The sequence below is a fragment of the Pezoporus occidentalis genome, unplaced genomic scaffold, assembly GCF_034315485.1.
Source record: "Pezoporus occidentalis ecotype Australia unplaced genomic scaffold, CSIRO_AGI_Poc_V1 ctg38, whole genome shotgun sequence".
Classification (NCBI taxonomy): domain Eukaryota; kingdom Metazoa; phylum Chordata; class Aves; order Psittaciformes; family Psittacidae; genus Pezoporus; species Pezoporus occidentalis.
In genome coordinates this window covers 6,284,154-6,302,982 of record NW_026915702.1, presented here as the reverse complement: position 1 = coordinate 6,302,982, position 18,829 = coordinate 6,284,154, and the positions used below count along the sequence as shown (strand labels likewise).

Here is an 18,829-nt window from a genome sequence, read left to right as displayed (position 1 = left end):
TTATTTTTAACTTGGAAGGCAAAGTAAGTGAACACTTATATATTAGGAGAGCTATTACCTAAAGATAAAATGCGTGCTAGGGCCCAAGCCGTATCAAGATGACAGTTCCATTTTGGCTCAGAATAGTCTAGAGCTTTACTAGGTGCTTAACTGTATTTTTTTCCTTGGGACCATGTTATTCATGGTAGAAAATAAGTGTCAGTGTAAATTCTAGATGGAATTTTAAAGAGTCTTAAGAAACCCAGGTTTATAGTTTGAAGGTTTGTTTCTTTTTGGTTTTTTTTTTGTTTTTTTTTCTTGTTCGTATCCTGCAACTGGTGTCATAGAACTTTCAGTGCTGGATTATGCTTGGTTTGTATTTTGGTAGAGTCCGAATGAAATTCTCTTTAAGGTACAATCACAGAAAACAATAGTCAGAGCTAAATTTAAAGTGTTAGGAGATTTATAACCAAATTGAAGTTGAAAATGGTTTAAGCATCATTAGCTTTCAATTTCAGAGTATGATCTAGTAGTAAACTCCAGTGACTTTTTCAGATTGTTGTACACCTCTGTGCTCTTTTTTTAGTGCTGGAATTTTTACTGTTTACCAGCACTTGAAACAACACTTCCAGCAGTAAACTTTGCTTTAAAGGCACAGGCCTCAGATTGTTTAAGGTGGTTGTATAGTACTTGCTGCTACACTGAGAAGGAAAGGCACAGGTGTTCCTATTTTGCTGGAGAATTATGTTGTGTGTGTGTATATATATATATATATGTATACATGTTGAAGAGTAGTGTAATACTAAGTTCAACTGCAGCAAAATTGTTTAATATTATTGGAGTTTTTATGTTTGGTTTAGTTGGGAGGAAACCTGTTCAATGGATAGAGTGAAAGTCAAAAAGAAACGGGAAGTTGTTCTTGTCTTAAAAGTTGTTACTCTTTCTTCTATGCTGGCATTTCGGTAGACTGTAAAAACATAGAATGGTTTGGGCTGGAAGGAACCTTAAAGCTCATCCAGTTCCAACTTCACTGCTACAGGCAGGGACACCTTCCACTAGACCAGGTTGCTCCAAGCCCTGTCCAGCCTGGCCTTGAACACTTCCAGGGATGGGGCAGCCACAGCTTCTCTGGGCAACCTGTGCCAGGGCCTCACTACACTTACAGTAAAGCATTTATTCCCTACATCCAACCTACACCCTCCGCCTTTCAGATCTGCCATTATAAAGTAGTTTTTAGTATTAAATCTGTGACACTGTTGCATGCTTAGAAATGTTCTTGCTTTGATGTTATATATATGAATATGGTGTAATATGCTTGAAGGGGTTTCTCTAGACCTTTATGTGAGAGTGTGTTGTCTTTAGATCTGTGATCTAAATGTCTCATAATCTACACTTGTGCTTTTTTAGGAAGCGTTACATGGTAACAAACATTTTTTGTATCTTATCAGTGCTCTGGCAGGAAATTTCACCATCTTCAAAGCAAGTATCTTGGAAGCTTTTTGGGAAAGGTTTCTGTACAGAAATAACTCTTAACATGTACTTGTGGGCACAGTTCCCTCTTTTATTACCAGTGATGTTTTGACAAAAAAAAAAAACTAAACCCAACCAACCATATTTCCTCTTTTAAATAGACTCCTTTTTATATCTTTTTCTTGAATTTAGCTTTAATAAAAGTTTTAGCAGCTGTTCTGTGGTTGAGGAATTGACCCTGGGAGCAGAAAGTAACAGGAATCACTTGAGCAGATGCTGTTTCTGCAGAGTTCAAAGCTAATTTTTTTTTATCCCAACTAAAACAGCCTCTAGTGTAGAGATAGTTTGAATGATTTTCTTTTTTTTTTTTTTTTTTAATATGATAGCTAGGAAGTGTTGGTATCAAGAAGAGCTGGAAGGACTGGTGAACCTACCAACCCCCTCCACTCCTTCTTAGTAAAAATCAAGTTCTTTCTGTATTAAAAATGCAATTATTTTTTTTCTTACACCAAAGAGCATTCCAAGATGTTAAGTTTATTCTGTCAACAAGTAATAAAGGCTATTTTTAAAACTGCTGAGGATTTTGGTCTCCAAAGATCTGCTGTTTTTGTAAGACGCTTTCTCCTGAGACAGTAATGCTCAATGCAGAAACTTGAAATGTCAACACTCCTACATGAAGGAATCTGCTCCTTCTAGTTAAGAAGTACCACAGCAAAGTGCCTAAACTTTGTGTTCAGAGATAGATGTCATTCTGTGCCTGAGCATTAAACCCCAGTGCATGTTTCAGTGTTGAAATACTTGGAGTCCTCCCTGGCAGAGACTCTTAAGACCTGGTGGCTGCTTCAGCTGCGCACTGGTGGTTAATTCTTTCTGCTTTCTGTAGCTGTGCTTTAATTCTGACCATCGTGATCTGTGTTAATGTTATGTAACTATAATTTTGGTTATTTCTGATAAATTGAATTTTGCGTTGTTGTGATGAATTGCTTTTGGAATTCCAGTTAGGGGAGGGATATTAAATAAACTGACTTGCCTCTGCGACTTACCTTTGGGAAACATTCTTTAATGCTTAATTTCTTCTATACATATAATATGTACTGTATATATTTTATTTACTGGTACACATTGATCTGAATATGTTGTAATCCTTGTATTAAAAAAAAAAATTTCTTCTTTTAGTTGATCATAGCCGGGTTAAACTGACCTTAAAAACTCCCCCCCAAGATTCAGACTACATTAACGCAAACTTTATTAAGGTATGTATTACTATCTTAACAGTTCTTAAATTCTTTTTAAGCTTTTATTTCCTTTCAGTGCAGTTTTAGTATTATAGACTGAGATAAGAATATAAAGGTGTGAGTGACAATTTTCTTTTATTATAACTGAAAAATGCAAAGATGATGCCATTTATGAGACAATTTTTTTCAGTTTTTAATCTTAGTCTAATATAAAATAACTTCATTTTGAAGTGACAGGCAACCAAATTGGAACTTTATACATAGGAAAATTCAGATACTGTTATATTAACAATTGATGGTGTTGAAAATACCACACTTGAAGAGAAGTTGTTTTTAGGCATCATAAATGAGGTGTTTTGACAAATTGTTTATGTTAATATGCACTTCCTATAGTTCATGGCAAGAGTGTGGCAATGGAATAATATCTAACATTCTTAAAGAGAAGCCAGAATTTGGCTGAAAGTGTTACACTTTTGTTTCAAAGGGTGAATATCTTGGGCTTTTCTTGTATCCTTATCCTGATGCTGCTTCTATACAGCAATGCTTATTCAGAAAGGGGTGTTCTTATAAATCTCAGTTGCTGAATGTTTAGTATTACAAGGTGAATGAAAACGCCTTCAAGCTTCATATAAAATAAATGTTAAAATTTTGGAGTTTTGACATGTGGCTTTACTGGAAGGAGAAACTTAAATTTGTTCAAGGGGATGCTTTTTAGCAGCAGATTTTCAAATTATCATCGTTAAATGTTTGAGTACTAAAGAAAATGCAGGCTTAAAGGGAACCTTCTGAGTTTGGACATACAGAAGCTTCATATGTTCTGTTAGTCTGTGGCAGCACAGTAGCTGTTGTCGTCTTGGGCCCCTCTTGAAATCACCTGTGAATGGGACTTATATTCATACTTCCTGTTGTATCAACAAAAAATTAAAGATATCCTAATTTTACATGATTATAATCTCAAGCCTTTTTTATTCAGTGCAGATAAATTTTCTTTATAAATATTAATGGTTCCTTTGTGCAATCCTAGGGAGTACACGGGCCAAAAGCATATGTTGCTACCCAGGGACCATTAGCAAATACAGTAATAGACTTCTGGAGGATGATATGGGAATACAATGTTGCTGTAAGTACCTACTTAAAAAACAAAATTGAGTACTTTCTTATTTCATAGCACAGTGATTTGGTATCTTTTGCATGAGCTGGCTATTACTATAAAAATATTGACAGTTTAGTCCGTTTACTTCTCAAATCTTGCTTTTGTAGTTTAAATAGTGTTCTTTATATCATTATTTATTCAATTTAATAATGTAAATTAAAAATAACAATTTCATTGAATTAATATGAAATCATGAATAGGTTGGTACTTGGTTACATCTCTCCTGTAGGAGACCTTACAACTCTTAAGTGGGCTGACAAAACCAGATACAGAAGCAGCAAGTGAAACAACAAAAAAAGCCTACCTTTGGGGTTTTTTTGTTTTGCTAATTTTGGGTTAATTACTGCTATTGTCAGGACTTTACTTTTAAGTACTGCTAAAACTGGGTATGTTCAACAAATTATTTGTCAAAATATTTTCCAAGTGTTTTATCAGACACTTAAATCATGGTTACATGTAACAAATACCTTACCTATGCAATTCACATTCATGTATCTGAAATAGCTTTGCCTAAGATTCTTGGGTTTTAAATGTGGTTTTGCATGTATTTTAAGCAGGCTATGTAATTTTAAGCAAATATAGCTCTATTTCTTCCAGTCAGCAAATGGTTCTATGTTTTTATCATTAAATCTAGACTTTACAATCAGGCTGAATAAATAAGGTGTTTGTACAGGATTAAAGCACACTCAGATCAAGTAACCTTAAAATGTGTAACCTATTAGTGTTGTAGATTTTGTGTGGAATAAAACTTGGGTACTATTTTAGAATTAAAAGGGTGTGCATCTGCAGTTTGCAAAACTGATTTAATTTGTCTCTTCAGTAGTAACCAATTATCAATTTTGGCCCAGGCAGAAGAAAATAGTGAAGTGTTGAAATTATTTGATCTAAAACCAGCTAACTTCAAGCATATTTTTGTCTTTTCAGATAATTGTAATGGCCTGTCGGGAGTTTGAGATGGGAAGGGTATGTGTACTAAATACAAAACTAAATGAGCATTGCCCATGTGGGGCAATATGCTGATACCTGTGAAGTTCTATATGCTAAATCCGTAACTGTAAAAATAATCTGCCAGGTTGAAGGAGAATGTGTACCCTTCTATTTGTGCGTATGCAACTGCTTTTCTTTGCTTGTTTACAGTGTTACATTCTTATTTAGGTGTCATCCCAGTGGAACATACCATACATGTTTGTAAACCAAACTGTACCAATGGTCTGTTACGGCACTATAGAAAAAATCTTGCTCTTTGTGGGATGTAGGCCAACTATCAAAATCCCAACTCCTTCCGAATTTCCTGTCAATTGATACAGCTGCAGAAACAATCTGTCTTTTAAATCTGCTATATTCATGTGACCTGAGGAGGAAGTAAAAAGGAGAAATTGGTCCATTATAAACTCCAGACTTTCACAAAACCTGAATAAGCTCTCATCGTGTCCCTCTGTGCGATGCGTGCTTACGCATGTGTAAGCAGTTGTCAAGTTCATGTCCTCATTTCCAAAGTGTCCTTTTTGGCTTTATGGGTCATCTGAGTCTTTAGTTTTCCTGTTGGTAAGACTTACTTAAAGTCCAGCAAGGCACCAGTAGGCAGATGTTAAGGTAAAGCACCGGATAAGAGAGAGAATAAGGCATTTAAGATTATCATTTGGTCTGCTCTGCTTGTGTTAATCATTGTCTTTCAGTACTACACATGAATTAAATTAGAGTTCTTTGCTTTAACAGAAAAAATGTGAACGTTACTGGCCTCTGTATGGAGAAGCAGCTGTAACTTTTGGACCATTTCGTGTTTCTTGTGTAAGTATAAAGCTTTATAAATTAGTTTTGAAGGATTTATGCTTTTGTAACTTAAAATAACTGTTCAACAAACTGTGTAGTACAAAACAAATGCTTTTTTAATTGTTCAGTCCCAAATTTTACAGGAAGACTGTCAAAGGAGTGCAGTGGAAAACAATGTGTATCTAAGCTGTGTAGGGTTTTGAATCTTCCTTCATTTTTTTTAAGTAGAGAATCTGTGTGCCTTGGTCTGGCATCTTTTGTGTATCTTTAACTTTACATGGTGTAGTTCTGAATGTCAGTACCATACTCATAAAGTAAAGTAGTATTCATGCAGTTGTTTGTTATGACTTGTGTGTTCTGGATGTGCATGAGAAATGAGAGTAATGCTGGAACAGGTTAGTTTCCTTAAGTTACATAAAGTTAATTATGAAAGCATGAATAAAGAAAATGGAAACTGAGCTCCTAATTTTTTTAACTTCTTTCTATTGGTAACAGATACAGGTTTATTTGAAATGACTTCCTTTGCTTCTGTTGTTGCTTTTAAAGTCAAAACAAAAACAAGTAGCGGATCACCATGATATCTCAATCTTATTATCCTGGAGAATTCATGGGGGGTAACTGTCAAGTAAGCCATGATTCCAGGAAGATGGTGGAAACATGAATGTTTCCATGCACATTGTGTCAGTGTTATCAGGAGTTCCGATCTCTGAGCATAACTACTGGAGCCTCTTCCACTTTTGATATATGCTCATAAATGCTCACGTAAGGATTTCTGGCAGATGAATAGGTAGGAAGAGAGATTGTGTCTATCTCTTACACCAGCACAGCAGGGAACTGAAAGTAATCATTCTTTTGGCACCTGTCATCTCGGCGTCACACAAGAGAAACCCCAGTGGGTTTTTGCAGTCATCTTTCCTCAGTAGAGAAAGCTGGGATAGTAAAAGAAGTAACGGCGCAATTGCCATTTCACAAAGGCGACCACTTACATAGGAGAAATTAACTTCAGCATAAGTGATTTTACTGTGAACTTTTTACTCTGGAGTTCATGATTGGCCTTAGCTGTTCACTTACTCTAAAACAGTGGAATTGATCTATTCCAAATTGATCTCAAAACTGGTTTTTATCTTTTCCTTAGTGCAAAATTATGTTTGCACAGGAATTGCTGCTACTTTCTAGATGAAGTGCTTTAAGGTGTTCAGAAGAAGCTAGCGTGTCAGTTTATTGAGCTGTTCTTAATCCCGCTTTGAAATAGTGTACTAAGAATTAAGTACACTTCAAGTTCATCTTGTCAAGAAAGCATGTACTTACAAATTTTAGTCTATGAAGATAGAGTGGCCTTTTCCTACCTTAAATTGATTTAAAACTTGTCTTATGGGATTGGGTTTTTATGTGCCAGGTCACATACCTGGCAAGCCTTTGTGAAAAGGGATTGCATATATGCTGTAATTGACTTCTCAGCTGGATGTTGCTGTGGGGTACACTGGTATATATTGGCGCCATTGCTGCTAGCTATGCACTATCTCCTTTAAATCTGCAAGGTGCTGTAGTTGTTTTCTTGATGGAAAATGGTATATTCCTAGTAGAGATGGGAATGCAAAAAGTGAAGGACAGACAGGCTGAGAGCTGGGCTTGTTCAGCCTGAAGAAGAGGAGGCTCAGGAGAGACCTTATAACAGTCCTCCAGTACCTAAAGGGGCCTACAAGAAATCTGGAGAGGGACTTTCTACAAGAGCATGTAGTGACAGGACAAAGGGGAATGGCTTTAAACTGACAGAGGGGAGATGGAGATTAGATATTAGGAAAAAATTTCCTCCCTGTGAGGGTGCTAAGACAGTAGCACAGGGTGCCCAGAGAAGCTGTGGCTGCCCCATCTCTGGAAGTGTCCAAGGCTAGGTTGGACAAGGCTTGAAGCAACCTGGTCTAGTGGAAGGTGTCCCTGCCTGTAGCAGTGAAGTTGGAACTGGATGATCTTTAAGGTTCCTTCTGGCACAAACTATTCTGTGATTCTAAACCACATGTGCAGTCTCCTAAATTCACTGTGGGAAGCTATAATGCTAAGCTTTTAAAAGCATCTTCAAATTGTGATATTACTGATGTTTTATGTATGGCAATATTGTTTGGTGTTTACAGTAAAGATTGTCCTTGATGTTCCAAAGGCAGATTTGAAAATTTTGTGAGCATAGAAGCTATGCTTTTTGGCCACAACCATGATAATTACAATGATCCATTCAGATGCACCCTTAATTGAAAGTAGTAGAAGGGGGAGAAAAATGAAAGGGGATGTCGCAGGATGGAGTGATAAGAGGCTGAAGTCTATACAGCAGAAGTGTTCCAGAAGGATGGCTGTGGGAGGCAATCTGTAAATTAAATGATGTATGGAGAAATAAAAGTATTTTGAAATACTCTTACAAGGTTATTAATACTTCCAGGAGCAGGCTAGACACTGGTTTGAACACTCAAATTTTTATTTTAAGTAAAAGTAACATCTTCCACAGTATTTTTCGTAGCAAGGTAAGTTGCTCTTTTAAAATCAATGCTCGATTGCCCATTTTGGGGGGAAATTGTAGCTACAAAACCAATAAATTAAAGACATCCAAGTTTGGCTTTTTTTAGTTATATCCTTTATGCTTCATATTGACATATATTTCCCCCCCAATTCATTACTGGTTTTCATGTTTAGGAAGCTGAGCAAGCAAGAACAGATTACTTCATTAGAACATTATTACTTGAATTTCAAAATGTAAGTATGCAGTCACTTCTGGTCTCAACTTTAATGGTTGCTCAAAGGTCTCTAAAATGATACAATGGGGGAAACTCATGAAAGTATCTTCACCTTTTAATGTGCTGACTCTGTGTAAATCACACAGTTTTGAAGTGATGTTAAAGGCTTAGTATATAAGAAAAGAGTAGTAAAAGTCTTCCCTTGTCTTTTTATATAAGTTCTTGGTTAGCCAAACTTGTGTGATGGTCTTCAATACCATATGTTAACAACTAGAAAGCTTCTATCACCCTAGGAGTATTTCACAGTTTACCCCAACTGAAAACATGATGACAAACTGAATCAAACTTGTCAAAAGACCCTGTTTTCTCTGGTTAGCTTATTTTTGGGTAAAGTCTGTGTGCTTCTTAGAATTTGCCCTATAATTTGCTGTCAAGAGGATTTTACAATGTTAAAAGGTATTTCTGATGCCTGCTCATATATCTGTATTGCCAAATAAAAATAAAGTCAGAATGATGACGACTTAGTAACTCTTTTTATTTTCTACAAAGTTTCTCACTCTAGCTTGTAAAAAGTTACTCTTTTTGGAATGGAAAGAGATACAAGAAATATGGAATGCTCTTGACTAAATGAGTTGTGTTCTCTTTTTGCTTGGAAAACTTCTGCATGGGGGAGTTGTATGTAATATATTCAAGGGTCAAGATAGAAATGTCCTTTTAAAAGTGAGCTCAAGGCTTTGGAATTCTTGAGGATTTGGTATCTGAGTGTCCAAGATGTAGAATTCGCTTACCAGACAAGTATTCTGGTAAAGCAGTTCATTTACACAATTTAAGTTGGCAACTGTAAATGAATAATTGGACAAAATTAAATTTATTCATCATTGGGAAAATTTGAGACGCAAACTACTGTAAAATATGTGACCTACTTAATAAACTGTGTGTTAATTGTGAAAGTTGTCATATTTTCAGTGAAATAGAAGCACTTGAGTTCTCACATAAGTGTTAAGAAGGAATGATTTAAGCCTTTCTTGCAAACTTAAGTTTCGGATTTGATGTAACCTCATTATTCTGAAAAACAACTGTCAGCAAATAAAGACAAGTGTAGAGCTGTCCTGCAAAACCAGGAAGGTTAATGGGCTGTTTTACAGAATGTCTTTTTAATGGGCATCCTGTATTAAGAAATGATGTACTACAGGTTAGTCTCACTTATGGTTAGGTTTTGTTTAATAGTGCTTCGTTCCATTTCAACAACTAATATTACACCAGTTATGAAAACTGTTGAATCATGAGGAAGGTAATTTTGAGGGGGTAATTCTTTTACTGGAGTAGCTTGTTAGATGCTTGCAGTAGGATTCATGAACTCTAAATCAATTTGTTTCTGTTGGTATGTCCTGAATGCTCATACCTGACCGTGCTATGAAACTTTAGATAGCAGAAATGAACTGCATAAAAAATGTGGGGTCTGCAACATTTTTTTTCTGAAATGGTGCACATAAAAACGGAACTGAAAACGTATCAAAAGCCCTGAAGCAGAACCTACATCACATTTAATAGCTGAATATGATGAGAATTGGTTACTTCAGAAACAGCAGCTAATATTGCTCGCATCTACTATGCATACAAATCATGTTTAGCTGCTTCTGTGAATTCTGTTCTGGTTAATATTTATAGAATGCCTGTGTACTACATAAAAACTAAGTAACAAAAAGAAAGCTATAGTTAGAGCTATTGTTCTTTTCAAAGAGCCTGAAGTTTGCATTCCTTTAAGGAGTAATGTAACTGAAAGGATTAACAAGATATGTTGATATTTAACCTACGCAGCTGATAAAATGATCTTTCTTCAGACTTACTTAGCAAATTTGATTCAGCATTTCTGTGGGCGCATACTTTGGTAATGAATTACAGACTTTTCATCTCACTTTGAAAATTCTAAGTATAGCCTTGACCTGTGGAGGAAAATATGTATTTGGGGTGTAGCATAATATCCTTCTAAGTTCACTTTCTGGTTTTCCAGGATAATGAAAAGTCTTGTCAATTCTATAAAATTTTCAGTGGAGAATCATACCAAATTCTATGCAAAAGAAATTGAAACTCATAAATATACAAAATTATTCCAGCTTCTATGATGAAAAATGATTTGGTCTTTCCCTTTCTCTCTCTCAAAGTTTAAGACTGTAAGGACAGACTATCTTTTAACACAGTGTGAAGTTGTGGGTCCTTTAACCCATATGTTACAGACAGGGTCTTCTGTGAAGTATCCCGTAGCGCTTTCTCCTATGCATTAGCCACCACTCAAAGTACTACTACTTCAGAACTTCCCTTTTGCTTTTGCAAGAAATTGAGGGTCCATAGAACTAATTATTTCATAGAAACTCCTCAAATAGGTATTATCATTAACACCTTTCTCCCTCCCCATCCTTTAGGAGACTCGTAGTGTTTACCAATTTCATTATGTTAACTGGCCTGACCATGATGTCCCTTCGTCTTTTGATTCTATTCTGGACATGATCAGCTTGATGAGAGAATACCAGGAACATGAAGATGTACCAATTTGCATACATTGCAGGTATCAGATATATTTTTTTTTCAACTTAAGTTTCTTTGAAGTCTAGACTTTTGGTATGAGATGTGCTAGTTAGATAAATTCTGGTTGAGAATCAATTTTTGTTTTCTAAAAAGGAATATTTCTATTTCTTCATGTCAAAACTTGGCTCAAAATTCTGCAGCCTTCATTGTCTTTAAACTCATGCCACAGTGAAATTTTGCTTCTATTTCAGTTTAATTCTTTCCTGATTGATATTCTGTCTTAGTCTTTGAAAAGGAAAATGTCTTGTGGTTCTTAAGACATTTAAACCCTCATTAGGACAAAACAGACTTTGAAGATCATTGCAAATCAGATCTGGGAGTGAAGGTTTCATTCTCAATAGGAGAGACTACATAGCAGGTGCATCACTACCTAAGAACTCTTGTCTGCCTTCTAATACGACAAAAAAAGGTCTCTAATGAGCAGGCTGTAGTTTCTGGTTGGTAAGTCTTTGCTTCTGAGCAAAAGCAAAGGTTCCTGCTTATGATATTTAATACTTTTTAAAGCAACAAAAGTTAATGTATATATGTCAAAAGAACTGAATTCAGATTTACAAGCCAGGAAATGTTAAATTGTTGGGACTTCTTAACTCTTTAGAGCTTGATTATACTCTTAAGAAGTAATTGAGGTCTAAAACCATAAAAAACTTGCTTAGCCCTGAAATCCATTTCACTTTGTCCTGTTTCTCTTGAATGTCAATACAGTTGTGAAGGCTGATTCTTTACAACGGTATAATTACAATGTAATAAATATGCATACATTATAACCATGTGTAAAATAAATTCATTAGGAAGAATAAGTGATTGTTCACTGTCATTTTTTAATAGCTTTTAGATTTAAGCTGTTAAAAGATAAAAAGCAGAAAATACAGACATGATGCTAAATCAGAAAAATGTGGGAAGTCTTTAATGTATTCTGGTTTGCCATTTAACATATCTACCATTAAACTTGGACAAAATCCCTTCTGTTGAAGCAGTGGTAAGTAGAAATAATGTGACGAAAAGGGCAATAAAAATGTCAGCATTGAAGCATCTTTCATGATAGCGGTTCCAATTGGCTATAAAATATTTGCATTAAAAGCTTTAATGCTCCATTCTGCATTTTGCACTGCCAATTCATTTTTCCTTTTAAGATACTTGTGTCGGGTTGAGTGAGCTAAAAATGAAAGGTATTTAGGTACTTACTTTTTCATGTGGACTCTGGAAATAAAGCTTATAGTGTGCTTTTTAACCAGTGAAAATGATTTCTAACACACCTGTTTATATTCATAGTGCAGGGTGTGGAAGAACAGGAGCCATCTGTGCCATAGATTATACATGGAATTTGCTTAAAGCTGGGGTAAGGAATCTTAAGAGAAGAAAGTTTGTGGCATTCCAACATTTCATAACCGTGATTGACTGAGCTCCCAAATGTTCTGTAATAGTGAGATGTTTAAGACATTCCAGAACTCTTTTGACAGGTTGGACGTTTAGTTTCATTGCATTCATGCTTTAGTATGAACTTACTTCCCTTTGACAGCAAGTTTTTATCTAAAAAAAAGTGATCGTAAAAGTCTAATTTTTAACATATTTCAATATAAAGTGATTTTTGAATTTAGCTTTTTCAATATCTCTGCTTAATCTTGCAGCTTCTAAAACCTGATATTTCAGATATACAGGGATAACTTCAGTCTGGGTTTTTCAGGTTATAAAGCATCATTAATATTGCAATATCATATTAACTCTTTCATGGGTGTCTCATTTTCAAATTACTTGAATTGCTCTCATGTGGTCTAAATCAAATGTTTGAAACCAGTTCTGGAGAGGCATCTGCATTGAATAGATGCAATGTGGAGAAGACAGATTGGTTTAGCTGTAAAAGTTAAACATACTTTTGAATGTCTAGCAGCTTTTGTATTGCTGTTCTGACAAAGTTATATCAATGTAATTTACTTCCTTCTGTATTTCAGAAAATACCTGAAGAATTCAATGTATTTAATTTAATACAGGAAATGAGGACACAAAGGCATTCTGCAGTGCAGACAAAGGTATGGTTTGTTTTAAGATTAATCTTCATCATATGGTAATATACACTCATTCTGTGTAAAGATCTCATGCACTAATTTTTATCTGGTACCCTACCACAGGAGCAGTATGAACTCGTCCATCGAGCCATAGCACAGCTGTTTGAAAAGCAACTGCAGAAGTATGAAAGTTGTGCGGACTGGAAGATTGCAGATGGAGTGGTATGTGTCTTTCCCTTCTGAAGTTGTTAGTTTAGCTCCTGATCGGATTTCTCTGTAAAGTCTAGTTTTTAAGTTAGACGTCCAACAGTGTTAAGACACATACAGAACTTGTTTGGTCTATAAGTGGGTTTTGCTGTGTAGGGACATCTAGCTTGTACCCAGCTTACACTTGAGGACTTTGTAAAAGTTGGATCAGATAATTAAAGGATGTAACAGATGCAATTGCAAAGGGGAAGTAACAGAAAGGATTCTAGTATAGATGAAATGTAGGAGTCTAACTCAATATTTGAACTGTGAAATGTGCCCTTACTTTGGTGAGGTGGCAGGAGTTGACAGCTGATTGTTGCTTTGATCGGTAGTACTTACCCCAGTTCTGATCTATTGGCAGCAAATGAAGTTATGTCTAAGCCTGACCTTCCACAAATTAGTTGTTAAACCGTGATACAGAGCAAGAACATATATAAAATAAAATGTAAAATATATAAAAAGTAAAACTCCAGCCTATATACACATGCATTCATATACAAATAAACACATGCACCTGTGTGTATGCAAAAATATATAGATTACTTTTATCTGTTCCATGCTTAGGTTAAACTCCTGAAAGGGAAAATCTTCATAGACATTTTCTTTTCCTCCTTCTCCCTGGTGTGGTGTTGGGCCCAATTTTAAACCTATAGATAAGCATTGATCTGACTCTTCAACTGAGACTGGGGTATTACGTGCTGATGTGTACTGCCTTGGTCTTGGTCCAGCACAGCCTTTATGTAGTTGAGCAGGACTGGCTTCACATATGTGTGTTGAAGTACATGCAATAGTTCTGAGGTCTTTAGTCATGGTAAGAAACCTGATGGACTAAGCACAGTATGGTTGGGGCAGGCTGTTTTAATTTGTTACAGGTTTGATATTCAGCATAGTTAGTCTGTGAACTTTCATTTTGTTTCGAGGAATGAGCATGATGGGGTTTGGATTGTGCAGATTTATTAGCTTGGCACAGAAGTGATTCCAAATTACTCGACTCTTGGTCATGAACTAATAAGCAGATCAGTCTACAGGTTATTTGACTTTGATCTGACCCGTGTCTTGAGTCAATCCAAACTGTCTCTTATTTGCACATGTTGAGAACATCTGAATAAGGAGGTGACACAGCATGTTGATACTATGTCCGTAACAAAGACAAGTGCTGTCTGTAGAACATTGAATGGGATTTAAGTGACTGAGTAATAAAACAAGGACAAATAAATTAGGGATAGGTAATGTGCAGGGACTGAGACACAAGAAATACAAACTCTGAACATGGAGTGTGTGTTTTGAGTTTTGCTTGGTGATGGTTCTGGTTATAATCAATAAGTTGTAAAGGAAATTGAATTTTAGCAAATATTTGGAAACTAATAAGAGCAGAGAACATAATGTCATTGTCTGGATACCTTGCAGCTTGAATACTGTCTGTAGATCTGCTCTGCTTATCTCAAAAGCCTATTACAGAATTCAAGCATTAAAAATTTGGACAAGGATCAAAGGTGTCAGAAGGCTTCATCTAAAGCACAACCAGATTGAGCTAGAAGAGAAATGGCTGAAGTTAGATAAGGTAGAGGTTAAGTAACAGTAAAAAGCTGATTTCTATTAACCTTTTCTAAAGGGTATCGATGATACCTGGCAGGCTTAATATAAAAGGAGGTAGTCCTCCGTGCAACATGAAACTGCAGAGCTCCTTGAAGCTGAAAGCCTGTTGCTTTGAGGTAAATATCTCATCATCTTGGAATCTTCTTCCATGAATTTGCCCAACCTCTGACCTGTGAAATTCCACAGTTGCAAACTGTTGGAGAACATCCTGGGGAAGGATCCCTGCATGTCTGCTTTGTCCTTATTCTTCTCTGTAAGTTTCCTTTTGGTCAGGACTGGAAATGGGACAAAATGAATCTTTAAATCCAGCTAGGTGCAGCCTTTTTTACACTAGGAAATGAGGCTTCTTCATATTGTAGCTTGAACAATTCTACAGGAGAATTGAGGACAAAAAGTCTCGTAAGTGAAGAGCTCTTGTATCTAAGAATTTGGTACTTGCAAGTAAATTTGTTACTATCCATTGGATAGTTAGGAAATTTGCCTTTGGGGAATGAACTGGTGTGAGCTTAGCTTCTGTTTTGGTTTTGTTAGGGGGTATTCTACCCATGTACCCAGTTAAATATCTGCTTGTAGCTGTAACCTCATTCTCAGAGCTTTGAGGCTCACTGGAGACTGTGTGTTTGCCAATCTGAATATGCTCCCTTTTTTCCTCCGAGGGTATTATGTAGCATCTGTTGTATATAACATCTGGTTTTCCCCAGAAATGTTCTAGTTAGTATTTTAACTAAGACACGTCCCAGAATGTTCATTTGTTTTAAAGCAGACGAACTCTGATGCAGGAAGTTTTCTAATAACTTTTATTAAATACAGTGTAATATCCTAAGGTTCCTTCCCAGGTCTTACTCTGCCTGCAGATGCTACAGCAACTGTGGAGTCGTGTACCTGTGAGGGGTTTTAATTATATTCAGTGGTAACAATGCCAAATAAAAGGACATGCCTGCTTTGGATATGTTACTGTTAGTTATACAGGAGATAGTACTGAAGTGAGGAGGAAATTCTCTTTAATCTTTCATATGTTATATTTTGATAGTACTCTGAAGAGCTGGAGTACTCTATAGGGTCGGTTTCATGGTTTTGTTGTCCAATTGCTCTTCGCATTTCAAGCAGTGTTTGAAATGAATTGAGTTATCTAAGCTTTATAAGCAATGTTTGCCAGTAACATCACAGTAAAAAGTTAATCTGATTGGCAACAAGTAGCAGTATTCATAGGGAAGTAGCTTAGACACAATCCTGGACATGTGTTCCTGTGAACTTGCCAGCTTTGCCCTGCTGGAAACAATACTGTAAAAAGTCAACAAGAAAACCACATGAAGTGTTTGAAAATAGACGTACAATAGGGTTAGAATTTCTGTTAAAATTTAATAGACTAGTAGAATAGTGTAGTCATTGTATTTCTTACCATATAGTTATATGCATACTGTGAATGTATAGAACTATAAATGTGCTTAAAATAATACAAAGTATGCAAATTAAATTATATGAAGAAAAGCTTTCATCAGATAACATAGCACTTTCAGTAGTCCCCACAGTAGCCAAATTTCAGAGCAAAGACGAAGTTGCTCAGAACCAATTTTCTGTGATAGGAAGACTCAGATGCTAAATTGGATAATCAGAACTATCCTCCCATCCCCATATCCCTGTGGTGGGACTCTATAGAGTATCAAATTAAATTGAAACTGAGTCTTGGACTCGACCCGATTCCCACTAAATGTCTTCATCATGTTGTGATGTACTTGAAGTTTAACAGCTGTGTGCTTCTTGCCAACATTGGTTTTGTTAGTGCTGCTGTGAAAATACTACATTTGGCTTTGTGGTTGGAAGTTTTGAAATGTGTGTGACCTGATTAGTCTTGATCATCTGATACCAGTTACATTTATATCAGTAGAATGTTTTGTGTTACTCAAGAGACTTCAGATCACTTCCATGCTGTGAACTATGATTGTCTTGGAAAGTCCAAATAAGATGAAATTCCATCAAGTTGGATGTTCTGTATGTGGAAAAAGGAAAATTGATTAGAAGACAAACAACAGAAAGATTACTATCTCTTTGCTAATGTTTCATGTTAAATTTTGTCTCCTGACAGTAACAAGCATGTTACAGTACTGCAAGTCCTTGTTTTATCCTTATCCCGTGATAAAAACTTGCATTAAGATACTTTCTCCAAAATCTGGCATTGCTAATTCAAGTGTCTTTCGCATTTCTTCCTGTGAAAGTGACAGGATTCTGTTGCTGTGCTTGATTGCACTTTTAGAAGCTGCGGAGGAGTTGACTGCTGTAAGAAGAATATTGATATTCAAAACATTAGTGGTTTGGAAAAGTGAAAAGACTTTGCTGCTCAAATTCTCTGCTGTTTTGCAGCTTGGAAAGACATTTTTGGCCATTATAGCATTCTAAAAATCGTCTGTGTCTTCAGACACATTTATCTTGTTGCCTGTGCTTGGAAAGTTTTATTTAATCTGCACCATTTGAATGCATTGTTTGAGTCTGAAGTTTTTCTCCTCTTATCTACCAATGTTCTGTGGTTCCCGTGCAGCTTTATGATAAGGGCAATAGGAATGCCTTGATTCCTTTTAAGGGAAGCCATAAGATTACTTCTGGAGGAGTCTTTGCAGTACAGAAAGCTTCTGAATGACATTAAATATTTCCACTGGGAATTCCAAAAGAAAATAATGCATTGCAGTTCATGGGCAAAAGGTTTTGAATTGTAGGCAATGCCTGTGAAATCTCAGTCTGAAACTGTGGTACTCTATTTGCTCAATGTTAATGACAGCTCCAGTTGGTGATTCAGCCATTGGAGGAAGTACATGGGGAAAAGACCCACCTATGGGAGATGACAGCTCAATTTAGGTCGCCTTAGCAAGTTGAATTAAGACATGGTGTGTGCCATGAGAATTCCTTGTTCCTCTGAATTACCACAGGAAGATGAGTTACTCTGTATTGTTGTAGAGTAGATGTAATCTACACTTCTAAGTAATTGACTTTGTGGTCTTTTCATTTATTACTGTAGTCTTTCATAGATACACACACATATATAGGGTTTATATATATATATATGTATGTATGTATGTAATTTAACAGAATACCTAGAAATTCCTAACTATGAGCATTTTCACCTGTCCTAACTGCTTCCTCAAATCAGTGAGGACATTGGAACTGAACTGTTCAGCAGTTGATGCATATAGTGGTAAAGGTTGGCAAAAGCTCCTATTCTTTTGTCTGCCCACATATCGTTAGTGCTTCTATTTTCTTACACTGAGAAGCATGTTCTGTAAGAGAGCAGGGTGCTGCACTGAACACTTAATTGACTGAATTGCACATTTGTTAATCAGTGTTTCTAAAAGACTAATGATAACCCTCATGAACTATATGTTGTCCTGGCTTTTCTAAACTGATAGTTTATAAAACTGTTCTGCCTGAGAATTCAACATCTGTCCAGAGAAGCAAGAGTGTGTTGACTGATGCCAATAAGCTGCTATTAGGAAGGCTGGAAGGCTTTTCCTTAATACTACCATCTGCTCATCTCAATGGATGCGGTCATCCCAGTGGAATACCCTATATTCACTTCTACAGTTGAGCTTTCTCTGTTCTGCTCCATGCTAGTCGTTCTGCATGTTTTCCAGTTCACTTACTTTGATATATGACAGAAGGGGAAATGTGTGAGTTGGTATCACTCGAAGGTGCTGAAAATACTGGTTGTTCTCTATGTCTTGTGACACAGAACTGAGAACAAGTAAAAGATAGTTCAGCAAGCAGTATTTCTTTGATTAAAAACAAGAAGAGATCCAGTAGTAACTGAACATAACTACTGAAAAATGCTGCAGCAGCATAAAGTTGATAGGAGCACTGTTTTCTTCCCTGCATGGCTTAGTCATTTGGTTACTGTCTTAAACTTCTATAATCTTCAACCTTTGAAGTAAAAATCCTTCACTTACTGGGGAGTGAGTTGTCTGAAAGTAAATGAAGCCTTCACAGAAACATCAATGTGTTGAGCTAATTAAGCAAAGTAGGGAAGAACCTCTTGTTTTGTGACAATAATTCCATAATTCTTGCTCCTGATTTAATGTAACTAGAACA

The 18,829-nt window shown here is 36.1% G+C and overlaps 1 protein-coding gene across 2 annotated transcripts in view; it reads left to right on the top strand.

Annotated features, from left to right (window-relative positions):
• PTPN12 (protein tyrosine phosphatase non-receptor type 12) overlaps nt 1-18,829 on the top strand; it is a 71,496-nt gene that overhangs the window by 31,676 nt on the left and 20,991 nt on the right. For both annotated transcript variants that reach the window (XM_062632009.1, XM_062632008.1), the window contains exons 3-11: nt 2,626-2,702; nt 3,709-3,804; nt 4,762-4,800; nt 5,554-5,625; nt 8,287-8,346; nt 10,748-10,890; nt 12,180-12,246; nt 12,857-12,934; nt 13,034-13,132. In XM_062632009.1, the coding sequence (XP_062487993.1) occupies nt 2,626-2,702; nt 3,709-3,804; nt 4,762-4,800; nt 5,554-5,625; nt 8,287-8,346; nt 10,748-10,890; nt 12,180-12,246; nt 12,857-12,934; nt 13,034-13,132 (731 nt within the window). The remainder of the gene's footprint in view (nt 1-2,625; nt 2,703-3,708; nt 3,805-4,761; nt 4,801-5,553; nt 5,626-8,286; nt 8,347-10,747; nt 10,891-12,179; nt 12,247-12,856; nt 12,935-13,033; nt 13,133-18,829) is intronic.